This window comes from Oncorhynchus keta, chromosome 26 (genome assembly GCF_023373465.1).
Source record: "Oncorhynchus keta strain PuntledgeMale-10-30-2019 chromosome 26, Oket_V2, whole genome shotgun sequence".
NCBI lineage: Eukaryota > Metazoa > Chordata > Actinopteri > Salmoniformes > Salmonidae > Oncorhynchus > Oncorhynchus keta.
Genome location: NC_068446.1, coordinates 18894552 through 18913501, shown reverse-complemented (window position 1 = coordinate 18913501; position 18950 = coordinate 18894552). Strand labels below are relative to the sequence as shown.

At 43.3% G+C, this 18950-nt stretch overlaps 2 protein-coding genes across 9 annotated transcripts in view; one reads left to right on the top strand and one right to left on the bottom strand.

The window, feature by feature from the left end:
• LOC118359036 (pre-mRNA 3'-end-processing factor FIP1-like) overlaps positions 1-2714 on the top strand; it is a 38768-nt gene extending 36054 nt beyond the window's left edge. For all 5 annotated transcript variants that reach the window (XM_035737205.2, XM_035737207.2, XM_035737204.2 and 2 more), the window contains 2 exons: positions 2074-2220; positions 2314-2714. In XM_035737205.2, coding sequence (XP_035593098.1) covers positions 2074-2220; positions 2314-2458 — 292 coding nt within the window. In that variant the 3' untranslated portion in view covers positions 2459-2714. The remainder of the gene's footprint in view (positions 1-2073; positions 2221-2313) is intronic.
• Positions 2715-2792: 78 nt separating this feature from the next.
• lnx1 (ligand of numb-protein X 1) overlaps positions 2793-18950 on the bottom strand; it is a 77286-nt gene continuing 61128 nt past the window's right edge. For all 4 annotated transcript variants that reach the window (XM_035737200.2, XM_035737199.2, XM_035737203.2 and 1 more), the window contains 4 exons: positions 15752-15929; positions 12175-12433; positions 3962-4120; positions 2793-3750 (listed from right to left, as the gene is read on the bottom strand). In XM_035737200.2, the coding sequence (XP_035593093.2) occupies positions 3615-3750; positions 3962-4120; positions 12175-12433; positions 15752-15929 (732 nt within the window). In that variant the 3' untranslated portion in view covers positions 2793-3614. The remainder of the gene's footprint in view (positions 3751-3961; positions 4121-12174; positions 12434-15751; positions 15930-18950) is intronic.

Here is an 18950-nt window from a genome sequence, read left to right as displayed (position 1 = left end):
GTGGCCTGCTGGAGGTCATTTTGCAGGGCTCTGGCAGTGCTCCTCCTTGCACAAAGGCGGAGGTAGCGGTCCTGCTGCTGGGTTGTTGCCCTCCTACGTTCTCCTCCACGTCTCCTGATGTACTGGCCTGTCTCCTGGTAGCGCCTCCATGCTCTGGACACCACGTTGACAGACACAACAAACCTTCTTGCCACAGCTCACATTGATGTGCCATCCTGGATGAGCTGCACTACCTAAGCCACTTGTGTGGGTTGTAGACTCCGTCTCATGCTACCACTAGAGTGAAAGCAGCGCCAGCATTCAAAAGTGACCAAAACATCAGCCAGGAAGCATAGGAACTGAGAAGTGGTCTGTGGTCACCACCTGCAGAACCACTTCTTTATTGGGGGTGTCTTGCTAATTGCCTATAATTTCCACCTGTTGTCTATTCCATTTGCACAACAGCATGTGAAATGTATTGTCAATCAGTGTTGCTTCCTAAGTGGACAGTTGGATTTCACAGAAGTGTGATTGACTTGGAGGTACATTGTGTTGTTTAAGTGGTCCCTTTTTATTTTTTTTGAGCAGTGTATGTTTGAGTAGTTCATTTTCCTTGGGTGGCAACACAAAATTATAAGTGATTTCAAGGGGGCTTTCTCAATTTATACTGTTCTATTCAACTCCAAACAAAACACATTTTCATCAATTTATGTATTTCCTGCCCTTTTATTATAATTTACACACTGTGCTACGCAGCATAATATGGGCAAAAAATATAGGCCAAGTTAATTGGTGAACTGTTGGAATCTTGGTAATATAATGATTATTGTAATTCTATAGTGGGCAACACATTGAATACATTGTTGTCTGACATGACAATGAATGAATAAACCAGGGAGGAATTATTAACGGTAGGAAGCAAAGTGTTGGTCAGTGTTTCCAGGTGACCCTTAATTAATGTTACATTACATGTTTTCTTACTACATGTAGCTAGCTAGCTAACATATTCATCCTTTGCCTATTCCTCTCTGTTAAGGGCTTGTAAGTAAGCATTTCACGGTTAGTTCTACACTTGTTGTATTCGGCGCCTGTGACAAAGTTTGATTTGATTAGAAAAGCATTAAGAAGGAAATAAATTCCTCTAAATTAACTATTAGCAATGCAAACCTGTTAATTGAAATGCATTCCAGGTGACTACCTCATGAAGCTGGTTGAGAGAATGCTAAAAGTGTGTAAAGCTGTCAAGGCAAAGAGTGGCTACTTTGAAGAATCTCAAATATAACATTTTGATTGGTTTAACACCTTTTTTGGTTACTACATGATTCCATATGTGTTTCATAGTTTAGATGCTTTCACGATTATTCTACAATGTAGAACGTATAAAAATAAAGAGAAATCCTGGAATGAGCAGGTGTCCTAACTTTTAACTGGTACTGTATAATAAAATGCGGTATATCGCCCAGCCCTAGTCCTTGACGTATATTTTTTTTTAACCCCTGCTGTAGAAGACTGGAGGTGAATGCCTGTTTCAGCTGCTGTCACTGTCGTACCTGCAGTTCTGCAGCATAAAAAACACCCCCAGTGTGTGTGTGTGTGTGTGTGTGTGTGTGTGTGTGTGTGTGTGTGTGTGTGTGTGACAAAGACACTGTTGAGGTCGTGAGAGGGGAGGGAAGGTGTGAGTTAGTGAATGATGGTGTGAAAGAGCATGGCCCTGTGGGACCAGGAGTCCTCCAGTAAATAATAGAGCTGTTTTTGAGTCCAGAGGATAGGGGGGAGGCTGCTGTTGCTTTCATCTAAAGGTCACAGGAGGACATGGGTGGGCTTTGTGTTCAAAGGCTGTACCACACCATGCTATTAAACTAAAGCCAAACAGAGCTTTGAGTAAAGGTGCTGGTATCGCCTGGGCCCAGCCTTTCTATAGAAACAACCCTGCAACACATGCGGAGAGAGCAGAGAAAATGGACCAATAGAATCATGTTCCCTGGCTTATCACTGTTTTTTTGCCACTGTGGTGTCCATTGTCCAATAAGAAGGCTCAATGTTTCAGTGAGGAAGCAGTGTTTGTGGTTATTGACCAGTGAGTTGTTATTGCAGTGAGGAGGATCGGCACCGGCACAGGGACTATGGGGAGAGAGGATATGACCGCCACCACCACGAGAGATCCAGCCGAGAGAAAGAAGAGAGACACCGAGAGAAGAGACACAGAGACAAAGAGGAGGGGAGACACAAGTCCTCAAGCAGGTACAGCACACATCCACACTCTTAACACACAGTAGACACCGGCATGTTCATGTAGACTGTGTAAGTAACCAGTGATTGTCTGTGTGTTAACAGTAGCAGCAGGAGGAGACATGAGAGTGAGGAAGGGGACAGTCATCGAAGACACAAACACAAGAAGGTCAAGAGGAGCAGAGAGGACAAGGAGCCCAGCCAGGAACTCTCTGCTGACCAGGAGAACCAATCAGAGCCCACAGAGTGATTCTCTGTCCCTCTCACCAGTCAATAAGGGGACCCGCTGTGACCCTCGGGCATTCTGTTTAACATATCAGACACTGGACTGCTCCTCTAATATATTTCAGTTCACTTTGAAGGTGAAAAACCCAAAGCATTGTTTTATGTATACGTTGTATACAACTTGTATATTTTGACTCATCTGAGAGACGTGTTTTGTTTTATTGAATTTAAGAGATCTGTTTGGATAAAGGAGCTGACTGGACCTCAGTTGACTGTTCAAATTTGAGTGAGCTGTGTTAAATATCTTATCCCAGGTCATTTCACGTGAACCCCAACCCTTGCCGACGCTCTGACAAGTGTCCTTTTCAAATGACTTTATTGATTATTTTACCAAAGGTACCATCAGATATACTACGTAGGCTGACGCGTGAGACAGAACTGTGTTCGATGGTCCTAGACCAGACTCATCCACGGAAACACACACAGAAACCAAGTCAGTTTGTTTTTTTTCTTCTCAAAAGTAGGAAAATCAGTAAGGCCTCCACAATTTTACCTTAATATTACTTTTAACAGATTATGAACACATTTTTACTTTATTTTTTACTCTACTTTTTTTGCCTGTGGTTTGATAATTTAGCAACAGCTTCTGAAAACATCTCAACACAGACGACTACTTGGCAATGTGTCCTCAGTCTCAACAGATGAACATTAAAGCCACTGTCAGTACAAACATAACGAAGAATATATTCAAAGGCCATCAAACAAACGTGAAAAGAAAGAGAAACGGTACTTGAATCAGTATTTTTTTTTTTTTTCACATCCAACAGTTACAGTAAAGAAATGCGAGTCCAATTAAATGCATACTCTAACATAGAACTAATGTTTCCCCATCCACCCACCCACCAGGGGTGGGGCCACAGATCCACATCCTCGCAGCTCAGTGTCTCGGGGGGGGGGGGTTGGTCAAACTCCTGTCACATGGTTGATTGGCCCCCTCTGAACTCCCCAAAGTCTCAGCTGTCCATCAGGAGTCAGGGTTCTAAGGTCCGCCTTCCATAGCTACATCACTAGTGTAAGCCCATCCCATAAGGTACGGGTCAGCATTATAAGCCAGTCTAAAGCTCCACCCACATTCTTGGTCAGTGTTGGCCCCTCCCCATGGCTCTGCGACTGCAGCAGGGCTACAGCAGGCTGCCTGGCCAGGATACGATGGTCAGGGTGATTCTGCCCCGCAGCTCCTTCAGTAGACGCACCAGGGCTGTGTGGGTCATCCCCCACGTACTCTTTCCGTTCACCTCCAGCAGAATGTCCCCACACCTACACACACACAGAGCGAGAGAGAGGAAGAGGGGTTAATGCAGAGATGGACTCATAGAGCAACACTTGTGTGTAAATACAAGACTACTGTAATGATTAGACCAATACTGCATATAATTAGTCACAGACAAATAGAAGAATCAGCAGACAGGCATTAGCCAGTTATATAGGTTCTTTGGCCAGTGTGTATTCTAGGTTTAGTAGTCCGTACCGTATCCTGCCATCGTTGTAGGCTGGCGTGCCCTCCACGATGGAGCGGATGAAGAAGGACTGATTGCAGTTGACCTCCTCCTGCCCCCCCACGATGCTGAAGCCTAGGCTGCCAGAGGCGCTCCGGCGCAGCACAATATCTTTGCAGCAGTACAGGTGCCTGTAAAGGACAAAAACGGAGCTTAGGAAATCTCTAGACTGCCGCCAGCATCCAAACGTGTGCCCAGCCATTACTATGTGCACATACTGTATGCAGCAGTGAGATTGCAGAGTCCAGTGGAAGTCTGTCAGAAAAAACAACTGCTTGGCTGTCGTCCAATGAGAATGGGGAAATTATTTTTCCCCACAAGTAAGGCAGAGCTGTGAAAATACAGCGCTGAGAAGGGAGCGATTTTAGTATCAGTCTCTCACACTGCCCAGGGGTGAGTGAAAATTGCATTTAAATCCTGTTAGAACCGTTGCCCGTCTGGACTGAATTCCCAGGGTGATTCACTAGTTAGTTTTCCCTTTTCTTATACATTTTGCTGGTTGGGGAGAAATGGAGTTTTAGCTACTCCTGTATTTTATACATTTTTTTTACAGTAAGAGCACTTTTATACCAGCAGTGGCAGATCTGATGAGACGGGAATACCCCTCACTCTGCCAGTCTGACCTCTGTCCAAAAGAGAGTGATTGGAGGGGGTTATTAATACCCTAAGCTGCTTAAAAGAGCATGAGGAGAAAGAAAGGGAGGGAGGGGGAGACAGGATGAGAGTGTCAGTGACCAATGTCTGAGACTGGGATGTGAGGATGAGCAAGAGACAGTGAAGGCCATGGAGATAAGGCCTGATGATGTATACAGTAGTGTCTATTCATCATTCTGTCATCAACCTCCATCTTCCCTTCTCTCCCATATCGGCCTTGTAATGTAGCCTGTACATCCTGAGATCTCTGTACCCTCTCTTAGTTGTTGGCCTGTGCTTTTCATTGAGGCCCTCACTCAAATAACAAGCCATGTTGATCAGCTCATCAAGTGCAGTGCCTTCAGAAAGTATTCATACCCCTTGACTTAATCCACATTTCCACCATAATTTGCAATAAAAATCCTACAATGTGATTTTCTGGATTTTTTTCCCTGTCATTTTGCCTGTCATAGTTGAAGTGTACCTATGATGAAAATTACAGGCCTCTCTCATATTTTTAAGTGGGAGAACTTGCACAATTGGTGGCTGACTAAATACTTTTTTGCCCCACTGTATACAGACAGTTCCTTGGACTTCATAGTATAGTTTCTGCTCTGACGTGCACTTCACCTTTGGGATTTGGTTAGTTACTTTTTAGGTACATACACCGCCATCTTCTGTACTGGAGTGTGAGGCCAGTGACGGCCTACCTACATAAAATTATCTTCATTAGCCCTGTTCCTCTAAGAAAGTAAAATATAGCCCTAGACACCACTTCTCTCCTCCCACTACACCATCTAAACCCTAACCCCGCCCAGCCTCTCTAACCCTTTCACACACTCTCCCTATCTACGTCATACAAATAGAAATATAAACACATGCTCCACCGTTTCCTCCACTAAACCCTCATCACACAGCCGTATTTCAGGTATCCCTATCATCCACAAAGTGGCATTCAAAACTGTGTGCTTAAACCGTAGTCTTACTCCACACAACTTCCTCTCTCCTACATCCCAGTGTGACCTGAATATCTACCCCCTCTCTCCTCACAGCGCTCTTAGCCACCACATCAGCGTTCTCATTACTCTCCACACCCACATGGGCTTGAACCCAGCAAAAGCTTACCACCACTCCCATCCTCTCCAATCCCATTAACAGCACCATCACTTCCACAAACAAGTCTCCCCTATCCGGTCTGCCCGCCGTAACACTACTACTCAACACTGCAGCCGAATCAGAGCAGATCAACACTGAGTGGTTTCACCTCATCCACCCATCTCAAACCTATAATCATGGCCATCAACTCAGCCGCATACACTGACATATAATCATTTAACCTCTTACATAATCTAACATTTAAATCTGGGATATACACCAGTGGAGGCTCCTCAGAGTAGGAAGGGGAGGGACCATCCTCCTCAGTGAATTTCATACATTTTTAAATTTTAAAACATTTAAAAAGTTATCCTAGATAAAACTATACTAAATATAATTACATCACCAACTAACTGATCAAAACACTATTTTGCTAAGGTCTACAGTAGCCTCAACAGCACTCTGAAGGGTAGCACCATGGTGAACCCGGAGGACATCTAGCTTCCGTCCTCCTCTGGGTACATTGACTTCAATACAAAACCTAGGAGGCTCATGGTCCTCACCACATTTCATAGACCTGCACAGTAACTTCCGGAGGACGTCCTCAAACCTATCAGAGCTCTTGCACCATGAACTGACATGTCCACCCAATCAAAGTATCACAGAATTAATCGAGTACTGAAAGCATAAGCTACAGCTAGCTAGCACTGCAGTGCATGAAATGGGGTGAGTAGTTGACTCAAAGAGAAAGAAAATAGTTGAACACTTTTGAACAAATTAATTTCTTCCTAAACGAAGGAGAAGCAAGAGAAATGGAGACTTAGCTGCATTTGATAAGTATCTAGTTTATCCTACTAAAACACCCAGCTATGTTAGCTAGCTGGTTGTGACTATCCAACACAACAATGGAACTATTCCAAGTCAAGGTAAGCTTTTGGTTTTGCTCATTTATTGCCACCGGGGCCCGCCAGTGTAACTGCTTACTGACTGTACACTAACGTTACTGCATGATTGTAGCGGGTTTACTAACGTGTTAGCTCTATTAGCTTTGCTGACAATTACATTAATTTAGGCACGGTTGGGTAGGTTACTTTCTAAATGTAATCCGTTAGTTACTAGTTACCTGACAATTTGACATCAGTAATGTAACTTTTGGATTACCCAAACTCCGTAAGGTAATCTGATTATTCAGTTACTTTTAGATTACTTTCCCTTTTAAGAGGCATTAGAAGAATGTATGTTACCAATTAAATTACATCTATTGCAGGATAAATCAATGTTAAAGTTTACATAGCTACATGTTAAATATGCATGTTAAATTTTACTTTACAGGTTGGTTAAGTAGGCTTCTTCTAACCCATCGCTTTCTACTACATATAATAATATGATTCAATTATATCTTTACATTAAAAACCAAAGTCTACCAGAATTCCAATACATTTTATACCCCTTGATCTTCAAGAATAGGACTTGGAAATATGGAAGTATAGACTTGACAAATTGTTTTACCTGAGCATGATCCCAAAACTAAGGATTTATTAGCCAGCCCTACTCTGTTTATGATTTTGTTGTCATGGAGGACTGATTGGACTCATTGATTCGAGTTGAAAAATAAATGCTGCGCTTGTGGAATGGCATGCTTTGAGCACTACATTTACATTTACATTTAAGTCATTTAGCAGACGCTCTTATCCAGAGCGACTTACAAATTGGTGCATTCACCTTATGACATCCAGTAGAACAGTCACTTTACAATAGTGCATCTAAATCTTAAAGGGGGGTGAGAGGGGTGACTACTGAAAAGTGCTATTTACATGTGAAAAATGAATGTCATATGCTGCATTTGCTATAGGCCTATTGTTTACCTTATTGTTGGTGACACTTTGATAGCTTGAGAATATGCAGCTGTTTAAAGGGCAAATCCACAGATGAAACAATAACAAAATGGTTGCCCAGCCTCTGTTTTGGTAAAAATATGAGGGATGGGCCTGGAGAAATGTAACCACTCTCAGATTAATAGACAGAGCTATGGATGCAAGGACTGACCATCCATGATATCAACATTATTGTTTTAACCATGTTATGAGGCTGTACAGTGTTTGTTTACATTTACAGTGTTTACAAACATTGGTAAAAGACAAGCTCATATTTTGGGTTCTCATGGAGTGTGACAGTTCAACTAAGCTCATGAGGCATTTATTTACAAGTTATACTAAAGAATCAATGGATATATATATACACACACACATACATATATATACTCAGCAAAAAAGAAACATCCTCACTGTCAACTGCCTTTATTTTCAACAAACTTAACATGCTTAAATATTTGTATGAACATAATATTCAACAACTGAGACATAAACTGATCAAGTTCCACAGACATGTGACTAACAGAAATTGAATAATGTGTCCATGAACAAAGGGGGGGGGGGTCAAAACAGTCAGTATCTGGTGTGGCCACCAGCTGCATTAGGTACTGCAGTGCATCTCCTCCTCGTGGACTGCACCAGATTTGCCAGATGTTACCCCACTCTTCCACCAAGGCACCTGCAAGTTCCCAGACATTTCTGGGGGAATGGCCTTAGCCCTCACCCTCTGATACAACAGGTCCCAGACGTGCTCAATGGGATAAATAATTAAGCCAATTTGTATATCGCTGATTCATGATTTAGGCTAGGATTTGTGCAGATATCCAAGGGTTTGTGATGTTCAGTAATGAGAACAGATGAGGTAATAATACATTAATACAGACTGTACTCGATAAGATATGAAAATGTCTGAAGAGTCGATTTGGGAAATAGACTCTAGACATTTTCCCGTGGTGCCCTAACTTCCCAGTTAATTATAGTTTACATGATTAGTTTAATCACGTAATAATAATTACACATTGATTTGATAAAATAACAGTCTTCACATTTAATGATAGTCACAGACACAGCAATATATACATCCGAAAATGGATGTAGCAACTACAGATTGCCCCTTTTAAGTCTATCAAAAGTGTGTGTTTGAGCATGTCTATTAGGCCTATGGATTATGTTTTTTAATCTACATGGATTAGATTGAGCAATAAAAGGCTCACTTTTATTCAATAGGCTGGGATCTGCACTATGCAGCTGTTGCAAGAGCACATTTTTCACTGGCTGTCCACTGGTTTCAAAAACAATGATTGATAGGCAGCTTACACTTATTGAATTCAACCCTTATTGGGTTCAAATACAAATTTAGATTTGTGGACAGCTATCCATAATAACCACAATCCGTAAGGCGCAAATAGCTAAATGTGAGATTCACATCAATGCGCTATGTAGATATCAATAATAAAGGATATCCGTATTGCCGTAGACTACACCATCGGTGTCATCCTTACCTCCAAGCGTTTATTCAAGTTGGATAGTCTTTGGGGTGCTGACAGCAGTCGCACCATTGCTAGACATAGCTTGGACTGTAGGCTACAAAAGCCTATTCCTGCTCATTTCCTGAGATCCATCAAACACATTCGTTGTGTCATTATAGCGGTCTCTGATTTATGGTCAGACTCACTCACGTTGAACAAATTTAGATGTGCGCCTTTTTTCAATGCCGATTTGAATGTCATTGAGAAACAGAGAAGTGTCAAAGACTTAGCTCGCATTTCTTAATTTAAAAGTAATCCTTGAAGTACTCATCTAATTTTTCAAAAGTATCTAATCTGATAACAATATTTTAGCTTGTAACGGATTACAGTTTTGTAATCCCTTACATGTAACGGATGACATGTCATCCGTTTCTCCCCAACCCTGATTTAGGTAATATAGTGACAACTACAGTATGTAGGCTGTGTGTAGCAGTTTGGCTTGGAAAGGTTTCTTCGCATTGTCACATACAGCTGTTATCTTGGGCATTGAAGTCCACAAGCAACTGGAAGAGGTGAAAGGAGTTGAGCATATAACGTAGATGCGAGAAGGAATACAACATGGCTGCTATGAAAATGAACTGTGTTTACACGTGATCAGGGGTGTACTCACTCCACCGATTCTGTTGAAAAAAAATGGTCTTAAACAGAAGCTAACGGAACAAAACGGGGATAAACATAACTGAACTTGTCCAATAGAAACTCTCGTTTGCAACTGTTGGACTAATGATTACACCCAAATGTGTCTCTCCGACCTGTGTGCACCTACGTTGTAAACGTTCATTCATAGACTAGGTTGTAGCAACCTCATGATGGGTATAGGGAACATTTGAGTATCATGTAGTAGCCTAAACCTATCAATGTTACATTTAACTGGGTGAATGGGATATGAATGACAGTCATCCAACATGCTGTAATAGAAATAAGGCCATTCTCATGGGAAAAAAAAGTGTCCTCCCTCATCTGAAACGGCACTGATATACATCCCTACCACTGATTGGCTCTTTTGAACCATCTGTATATATCCTTAGAAACAAATACAACTGAATCTATATATCTCTCCACACACCGTCTCACGTCCACACCCCATTCTCTCCTGCCCTCAATCATGTCCACATCTACGCTTGGTTACGGAAACAGCCACGGAGGAACGTTCCCCAACACAATTGTCAGGCCTATCTCGCTCTCCCCCTGTCCATATTCGATCCACCCTCTTCCCGATTTGTCCACCTGTACATCATCTGCTTGTCCTCGCACCCAGCATTCCCGTGACCGCGGAATATCCTTCTGAACTCCCTTTCAACCTCTCCCAGTATGCTAAATCAAGTTTGTCCCGCCTTATCCTCAGTAGCAGTTCCCCACTATCCACCTGCAATGCCTCAACAGGTGTCATCCTGAAAGCACCTACACACAAACTCAGGGCCCTTGACTGTATCCTTTCCAGGCACCGTAGTACCGTTTTGGCTGCCGATCTATATACATTATATATAATCCAAAAATTACCTGATCAATGCGTGGTACATACAGTACATACAACAGTGTTTGTCTATCTGACCCCAAATCATATCCTGCCACTGCCCTCATGAGGTTCAGCACCATTCTACACTTCATTTCATTATGCTCAACATGTCTCTTCTACGTAAGCCTCATCAAACCACATACCTAAGTACTTAAACGCAGACACCCTACCTCCATATGTATATTTGCAGCCTAACATCTTTATCCTTCCTCTTAGAATACACCATAAAGCACAACCTGGACACAGACATCCTAAACCCCCATGTTAGAGACCAATCTTCCACAACTCCCATAGCTTTTTGCATCTTCCTCATCAAATATTTCACATTCCCAACTCTCTTCCATATAGCCCCATCATCGGTACACAATGCCACTCCCTGTCCCACCTCCTTAAATATGCCATATCATCAGGGTGAACAACACCGGACTAACCACACTTCCCTGAGGAGTACCATTGTCCACAGCCCCATTGACAATTCAAACCCCCACCCTCACCTGTATGACTCGATCGAACAGACATCCCCCAACGCACTCAACTTGATGAACAACCCTACCCTACACATGGTATCGTAAGCTTTCTCAATGTCAAAATACACAACACTCATCACCTATTTTATTGTCAGGGCCTTGGCTACCTGTCACAGCCTGATCTGTTTCACCTGTCTTCATTATTGTCTCCACCCCCTCCAGGTGTCACTTATTTTCCCCCCATTTTTTCCGTTGTCCTGCTTTTTGCATTCTCCTTTTTCTAGACCTCCGGGTTTTGATCCTTGCCTGTTTCTGTACTTTGTACCCGCCTGCCTGACCATTCTGCCTGCCTTGACCACGAGCCTGTCTGCCACTCTGTACCTCCTGGACTCTGATCTGGTTTTGACCTTTTTGCCTGTCCACAACCATTCTCTTACCGACACCTTTGGATTAATAAACACTGTAAGACTCCAACCATCTGCCTCCTGTGTCTGCATCTGGGTCTCGCCTTGTGCCTTGATACTAACTGTCACCAGGGCATCCTGACATGCACTGTCAACTGTGGGACCTTTATATAGACCGGTGTGTTTCTTTCTAAATTATGTCCAAACTATTGAATCGGCCACAGGTGGACTCCAATCAAGTTGTAATTGGATGCACCTGAGCTCAATTTAGAGTGTCATAGCAAAGGGGAGTGAACACATTTCTTTATTTAATTTTCAATACATTTGCTAACATTTCAAAAAAACATTTCATTTTTTTCATTATGGGGTCTTGTGTGTAAGATGGGTGAGAAAAATCGAATAAATGTTTTATTCAGGCTGTAACACAACACACTGTGGAATAAGTCAAGGGGTACGAAAACTTTCTGAAGGCACTGTATGTTGGTCTGTCAAACAAGGCTACAAAATATGCCAAACAAGTGGCTATTGGTGTCTGGGCAACAGTACCACCGTGTTCAGACTGAGTTCTAAACCTTGGAGTGAAATGTGTATAATTAGCATTCTTCAGAGAAGGGAGGAGAGAGAGAGAATGATATAAGAGAAGGCTACCTGGTGGGGTTCTGCAACTCACCTGGGCAACTGCAGCCATGACACCCACAATGGGGAGTAGTCATCGGTGTGTGGCAGCGTGGCGAGGCTCTGCTTGGTGCTGTCAGTGGGCGAGGGTGAGAGGCAGGGGGGCGAGGGGCACTCTGGCTGGATTTCCTCTGGAGGCCTCATCTCCAGGACCTTGAGCACCACAGGGGAGGTGGTGTTCTTTAGGTTGGCAACAGCCTCGCCCCGCGTCACACCCGTCAGGTCCAGCCCGTTCACATTCAGCAGGATGTCACCTGCATAGAGATGGGAGGACAGAACACAGTACCACTCAGAACAGCCACTCAGCACAGTGTTGCCCTGACTACTGTCCATTCTGACATCTTTCAAAGGCACAAATTCCCAGCGACAAGGACTTGTCTCGACTGCCTATTTGAATATTCCATCACCTCCCGCAGGAACACGAAGCAGTGGGAACAAAGAGCCACCTGCACATGAAATACCTCCCTGATGATCAAGGTGGGCTTGGACAGTACAGCACTGCACAGCCAGCTGCCATCTGGAGAGGAGGCTGACTCAAAGGACAACATCCACTCCTTTGATTAGGATGCACTATGCAGATACACTCAGTTGAAATTGGGATAATTCTTATGTCGACGGCTGTATACACAAGCATATTCACATAACTGATAAGCATGGCAATACACTCTCAAAATCAGGCCTTTGATAAAGGTCATGTAATAACCACACTGAATGTCATGCACACTTCCTCACTCTCCTCACACATATACCACCTTTCCATCCACAGCTTCTATGCGAGTAAAGTCATACTGTAAAAGACAAATCACAACAGCTGAGATGGAAACAGGCCATTTCAGTACAATTTGATGGATGGCGACAGATCATTTGTTCGTTCGACAAGGTGGGATCTTTTGGTGTCTGTAAAAGGAATTATCTGTGAATGGTGGTGGAATCGCAAATAATTATATCATATAACCATCATATCGAAGTGAACTCGGAGTCACACGATGATATGGTGTGTGGTAGAGCTGTACCAAGTAGTTGGACCAAACGAGTATCGTAACGGATATGGGCAATTTTCTGGATACGATTGTGATCAGAGTATTTTTTTGTAGTAAGGGTGCCAGCACCTAAGCATCTTTCTCATGTCAGTCAGTCAAGTGAGGCGCTGCGTTTTCTAAGTAACTCAAGTGGCTAGTTTTCCTGTCTGTAAAGAGAAGGGCGGTCTCTCCGTTGAATCCGCTGCTCTGATTGGATAGAGTGAAGCTGTATTTCTATGTCCACTCCACATCATAATTTCACCCGATCACTTTCACTTCTCTGCATCGGTGTGATCATTCAGACTGCTGCTGCCTCCTGGTAGCCTGCTACTATGATAAATCAAATGGCAAGGACGTTTGCTATCAATGTGCATAATATCTAACAAGCGGGGCGAGGGTAGGGAAAGAAATGTGAAATGCCTGACGTGCATTCTGACAGATAGCAAACTTGTCTGCCCGCTGCAAATGTAGGACACACAGACACTCTGCGGCTCCTAATTATGCAGCTTGTTTGGTCTATAAAGGTGCATGGAGGTATTTTTCCAACATCTACTTAGACATATTAAAACATTTACGTTTTTTCCAATCACAAGAATCACCCGATCCAACTATCAACTGTCAATTTATGTATACAATTACGAAAATATGAGTATGGCCATGTCACCTAGTGTGTGCTCCTCCCACTGCAACGAGGGGAAACCATGCAGTTTATCAGGCTACAGATGAAACAAGTTATGATGAACTTCACAACTTTGAAGGTTTTGAATGATGTTCAATGTACCCTGGATAGGAAGCTGCATTGTGTCTCTGTATTCATAGACTTGTCAAAGGCGTTTGACACTGTGGACCATACCGTCTTGGTGCAGAGATAGAAGTGTGTTGGGTTTACTGGTCATGCTCTGGAGTGGTTTGTGAACTGCCTGTCAAATCGAACCCAGCGTGTTAAGTCAGATGTAAGTCGGACACAGTAGAGTTGTGCTCGGGTGTGCTGCAAGGATACGTTTTAGATCCCCTGTTGTTTATTAACTATATCACCAACATTGGGAGACATACTGAGACAGCTGATATACATTTGTATGCGGATGACACTGTGCCCTATTCAAGTGGCAGCAGTTTGACTTCAGTTTGCCTGCACTCACACACACTCATCCATTGTCTGTTGCCAGTGTTTTCTGTCTGTGTTGTCTGTTTTGTCTTACATCGTTTTTTGGGGGGGTTTGTTTTTATAAGCCCCCGTCCCGACACGAGGCCTTATTCATCATGCCAGTCCATCGTTGTAAATAAGAATTTGTTTTAAATTGACTAACCTGGCTAAATAAAAACATGATGGTGAAAGTGCACTGTGTGATGATTTTTGATGCTGCTTTTCAAGAAACACCTTTGGTCTTCTTCTGGTGTCATGATGATCAATGCTTGACCGCCGCTTGACAAGTAAAAATACTCTGGCTCTTATCAATAACAATGTCCTCATGTAGACTAGCCTACCCACACTGTATCTGCTAGAGCACACGCGCCAAGACCGGAGTAGGCACAGTTGCTATTTAACGCAACAGTTTTTGTAGAGTTTTAAATGCGATGGAAACACATCGATTTTTATTCGGTACATGAACACTTAAGTGGAAAAAGTACATGTTGTGTACGCAACGTCGTCACGCACTTTCTAACGGCGACAAGGAAAATGCACATATTTTCTTTATACAGATTTTAGAATATTCGCATGAAAATCTGTCACCAATTGGATGGAAACATAGCTAGTCGCAGGCAGGCAGGCAGAGCGGGGTCTGGTCTCTCTGTACTGTGGTTTTCTGAGGCGGATCCCTAGGATCAGCAGGAGGTTCTGGGTTTAAATGCCTCCACTGCCCTTTGATGTCTGGCCCGGCACAGAGATCTCCCTCAGATGTTCTGACACCCCACACACCCGGAAACACAACTATACTTTCACACACTGCAGTACATAGCCATAACAGGCCTGCCTCAAGTGTATCCAATCATTTTGGGAGTGCGTCTGTTTGTCTATTTCAGAGCTGACTCATTTTGTATAATGAGCTGATAAAGTGCAACCTGTCATTTCCTCTGGAACTTACTTAATCAAATTTGAGGTGTGTGTATGTGTGTTAGACTCAATTTGGTGAGCCCTGATCCGCAGCACTACCCCTGTGTTTCCTGTTGGATAAATAACCTTGGTAATTAAGCACGAGTCTGACTGTTTATCTCAATCAGTCTGTTCTACATAAGGGACAAGTCACTCACACACAACTCATGACAGATGAAGCCCGTCTGCAGTACCAACTCTGGAATCGTGGTGACCAGCAGGGACTGCACGGAACAGAGAAACTAAACTATCACGCCAATATTGGAGCAATTCAAGGAAAAATGGAGAAGAAGAAAAAACTCCCTTTCCGGAATATTGGATTTGAATCTACCGTATGACTGAGTGAGAGTGTATGAGTGTGCATTGTGCGAGTGTGTGGGGGACTCTGTGGGTGTGTGTGGGACTGTTTGAGTGTGAGACTGTGTGCGTTGTACAGTAGAAGGTTTGTCACCAGGCTGTACCTTTGCGGATGGTTCCCTCCTGTCCCACTACTCCGTTGGGGTCCACATTAGTGACGTAGACCGGGAGATCCCAGCCGCGGGAGGACATACCCCCTGCCACCGTCATCCCCAGGGAGTGATGGGGCTCCTTGGACAACGTCACCGTCTTCTCATAACGCGCCGGCTTCTCACATGAGTCCTGTAGAGGGGGAGTGGTGCAACGTGAGAAATGTGTTGAATGGTCACACTGTAATAGATGTTCCTTCACCATATAGTGTTTATTGTGTCGTTTGTTTCTGCCGAATGGGTTTTCTTGTGTTCTAAGCGTTGAAGTTTAGTGTGTAAGAGACTAAGTACAGTGTGTGATGTTCAGGATTATTTAGAGTAGTTGTGGTTTGTGGAAGTGAGAGAGTGTATGTACAGATGTCGGATCTTAATTTGACACATTTCACTGAAGAAGGAAAACAATACATATTTAAAAAACACAACCAGGGGCAGTTGAAAGCACTGTTTTTTTTTTTACTGTATTATTATAATAATGTTTTAAGGGTATAGATCAGCTTTAATATTGCAGATTTTAAAGTGACCTTTTATTGTCCCCAGCGCAAGGTGCACCTGTGTAATGATCATGCCGTTTAGTCAGCTTCTTTGATATGTCACACCTGTCAGGGGGATGGATTATCTTGGCAGAGGAGAAATGCTCACTAACAGTAAGGTAAACACATTTGTGCACAACATTTGAGAGAAATAAGCTTTTTGTGCGTATGGAACATTTCTGGAATTTTTTATTTCAACTCATGAAACATGGGACCAACACTTTACATTTTGCGTTTATATTTTTTGTTCGGCATAGATCGTGGCTTCTATCAACGTAATTGTCTGCATCATGTCCAAATGCCATATATCATACTATATACATTTTACAGACACAGTATATTATACATTAGTTATCTTTTGTTTGTTTGTAGTCCCCTCCCATCTAACTTTGAGGACCATCCAGTTTTGATTTCTAGCTGCCATATATTTTTCCACTGTGCTGTTTCACAAAGGTTCTGAACCTATCTATTCTCATAGTTAATTCATATTGTAAATTAAAGATACAATTTTTTCCTAAGAGTATTATTATTGACTGTATTGATCGTTTGACTATGACTTTTCCAATCAGCCAGCAGTGCTATTTGCGGAGTTAGCTCTAAGTAAATGTTGCAATTTTTCAGCCATTCCTGAATCTGCAACCAAGAACAAGCTACAGCATATATACGTAGCACCAAAACGAGTGATCTAATGACTCTGTCTCTTCGCAGTGACATCTGCAGAGCTAGGATGAGTGTATCCCCTATATATATATAACATTATATTGTTTGAAAAAATGTTGTATCATAATTTAAATTGAAAAACTTGACGTTTTGAATCCGGCGTCTAAAAGCTCACTAACAGGAATGTAAACAAATAATTTTGTGCAATTATTTGGAGAGAAATAAGCTTTTCGGATGTATGGAAAATTACAGGGATCTTTTAGTTTAGCTCATGAAACATGGGACCAACACTTTACACTTTACTTTTTGTTGCGTTTATATTTTTGATCAGTATACATAGCCTAACTATACAACGTGGGCGGGCATCCACACTGGAGGAAAATCTATTGTTTTACAGTAGGCCTGTAAATCAGCTGATGGTCCACAGGTTAGCCTACAGAATGTATTGGAAAATATGCCACGTTCCTAGTTCCGACTAGCACGTCGCCAGCTGATGTCTCATTAAACCATCAATACCTGCTAAATTCACCTGCACAGCTGAACTCAATTGCAACCATTATTGCTCACCTCATTACCGCTCCCTAAAAGATGACGTTGGTGTTACCACCTTAGTCCTGCTTGCAAGCAAAGTCTTTCAAGATATGTGCGGCCTCTGGTTCGTCTTATCATCGGAACAACTTTTTGAACCGATTAAGAGAGATTTATCTATTTGACAAGCATTCTATACAATAGAAATCAAGTATTTCCTCATTTACCACGGCAAATCTGTCAGGATTTGGCCAGGGTTGTTCCGGTTTTGGTCAATAGATGCCCCCATTGTGCTTTTTGACCCTTTTGTTTTCCCTTGTTCCCAGTTATTATTTGCACCTGTGCCTCGTTTCCCTTGATTGTATTGTATTCCTGGGACAACCACGAGCTTCCCCTTCAAGCCTTGGTAGACTCTGGAGCCGCAGGTAACTTCATGGATGGTGTCTGGGCGAAGGAGAATGGCGTTCCCTCTGAACCTCTAAGTGACCCCATGAGGGTTACTACATTGGATGGAAGCCCTTTGGGATCTGGACTTGTCACTCGTGTCACTACCCCCTTGCAACTTTCAGTTTCCCAACACCAGGAAGTGATGAACTTTCATCTGATCTCCTGTTCCGAGTTCCCTCTCGTCCTTGGATACCCCTGGCTTCACAGCCATAACCCTCACATCGACTGGTCTGTGGGCACTATCAAGCAGTGGGGTCCTACGTGCCAAACCACTTGTATATCTTCCCGAGTTCCCCGAGTTCTCCTCCCGAGTCTCTAGAATCCATCGACCTGTCCCGAGTTCCCGAGTGTTACCATGACCTCAAACCGGTATTTAGCAAACAGAGGGCCACCATGCTAACACCCCATAGACCTTACGATTGCCCCATCGACCTGTTTCCGGGCACCTGCCCCCCCAGGGGTTGGATATTTTCCCTATCTCCTCCCGAACAAGCTGCTATGGATACCTACATCAAGGACACTCTGGCAGCAGGCCTCATGCGTCCATCCACCTCGCCGGCGGGAGCAGGATTTTTCTTTGTGGCCAAAATAGATGGTGGATTACGTCCTTGCATCGACTACCGGGGACTCAATGCCATAACAGTCCATAACCGCTACCCGCTACCCCTTATGGCCACAGCCTTTGAGCTGCTCCAGGAAGCAGTTGTCTTCACTAAGCTTGAACTGCGGAACGCATACCGTCTTGTGCGGATCAGACCCGGTGACGAGTGGAAGACCGCTTTCAACACGCCTACTGGTCACTACGAATACTTGGTGATGCCCTTCGGCCTGACCAACGCCCCGGCTGTGTTCCAAGCGCTCATAAATGATGTGCTTAGGGATATGCTTAACATATTCGTGTTTGTTTACTTGGATGACATCCTCATCTTTTCGAGCTCCCTTCAAGAACATACAAAGCATGTCAGTTTGGCTATGCCCCTCCATTGTTC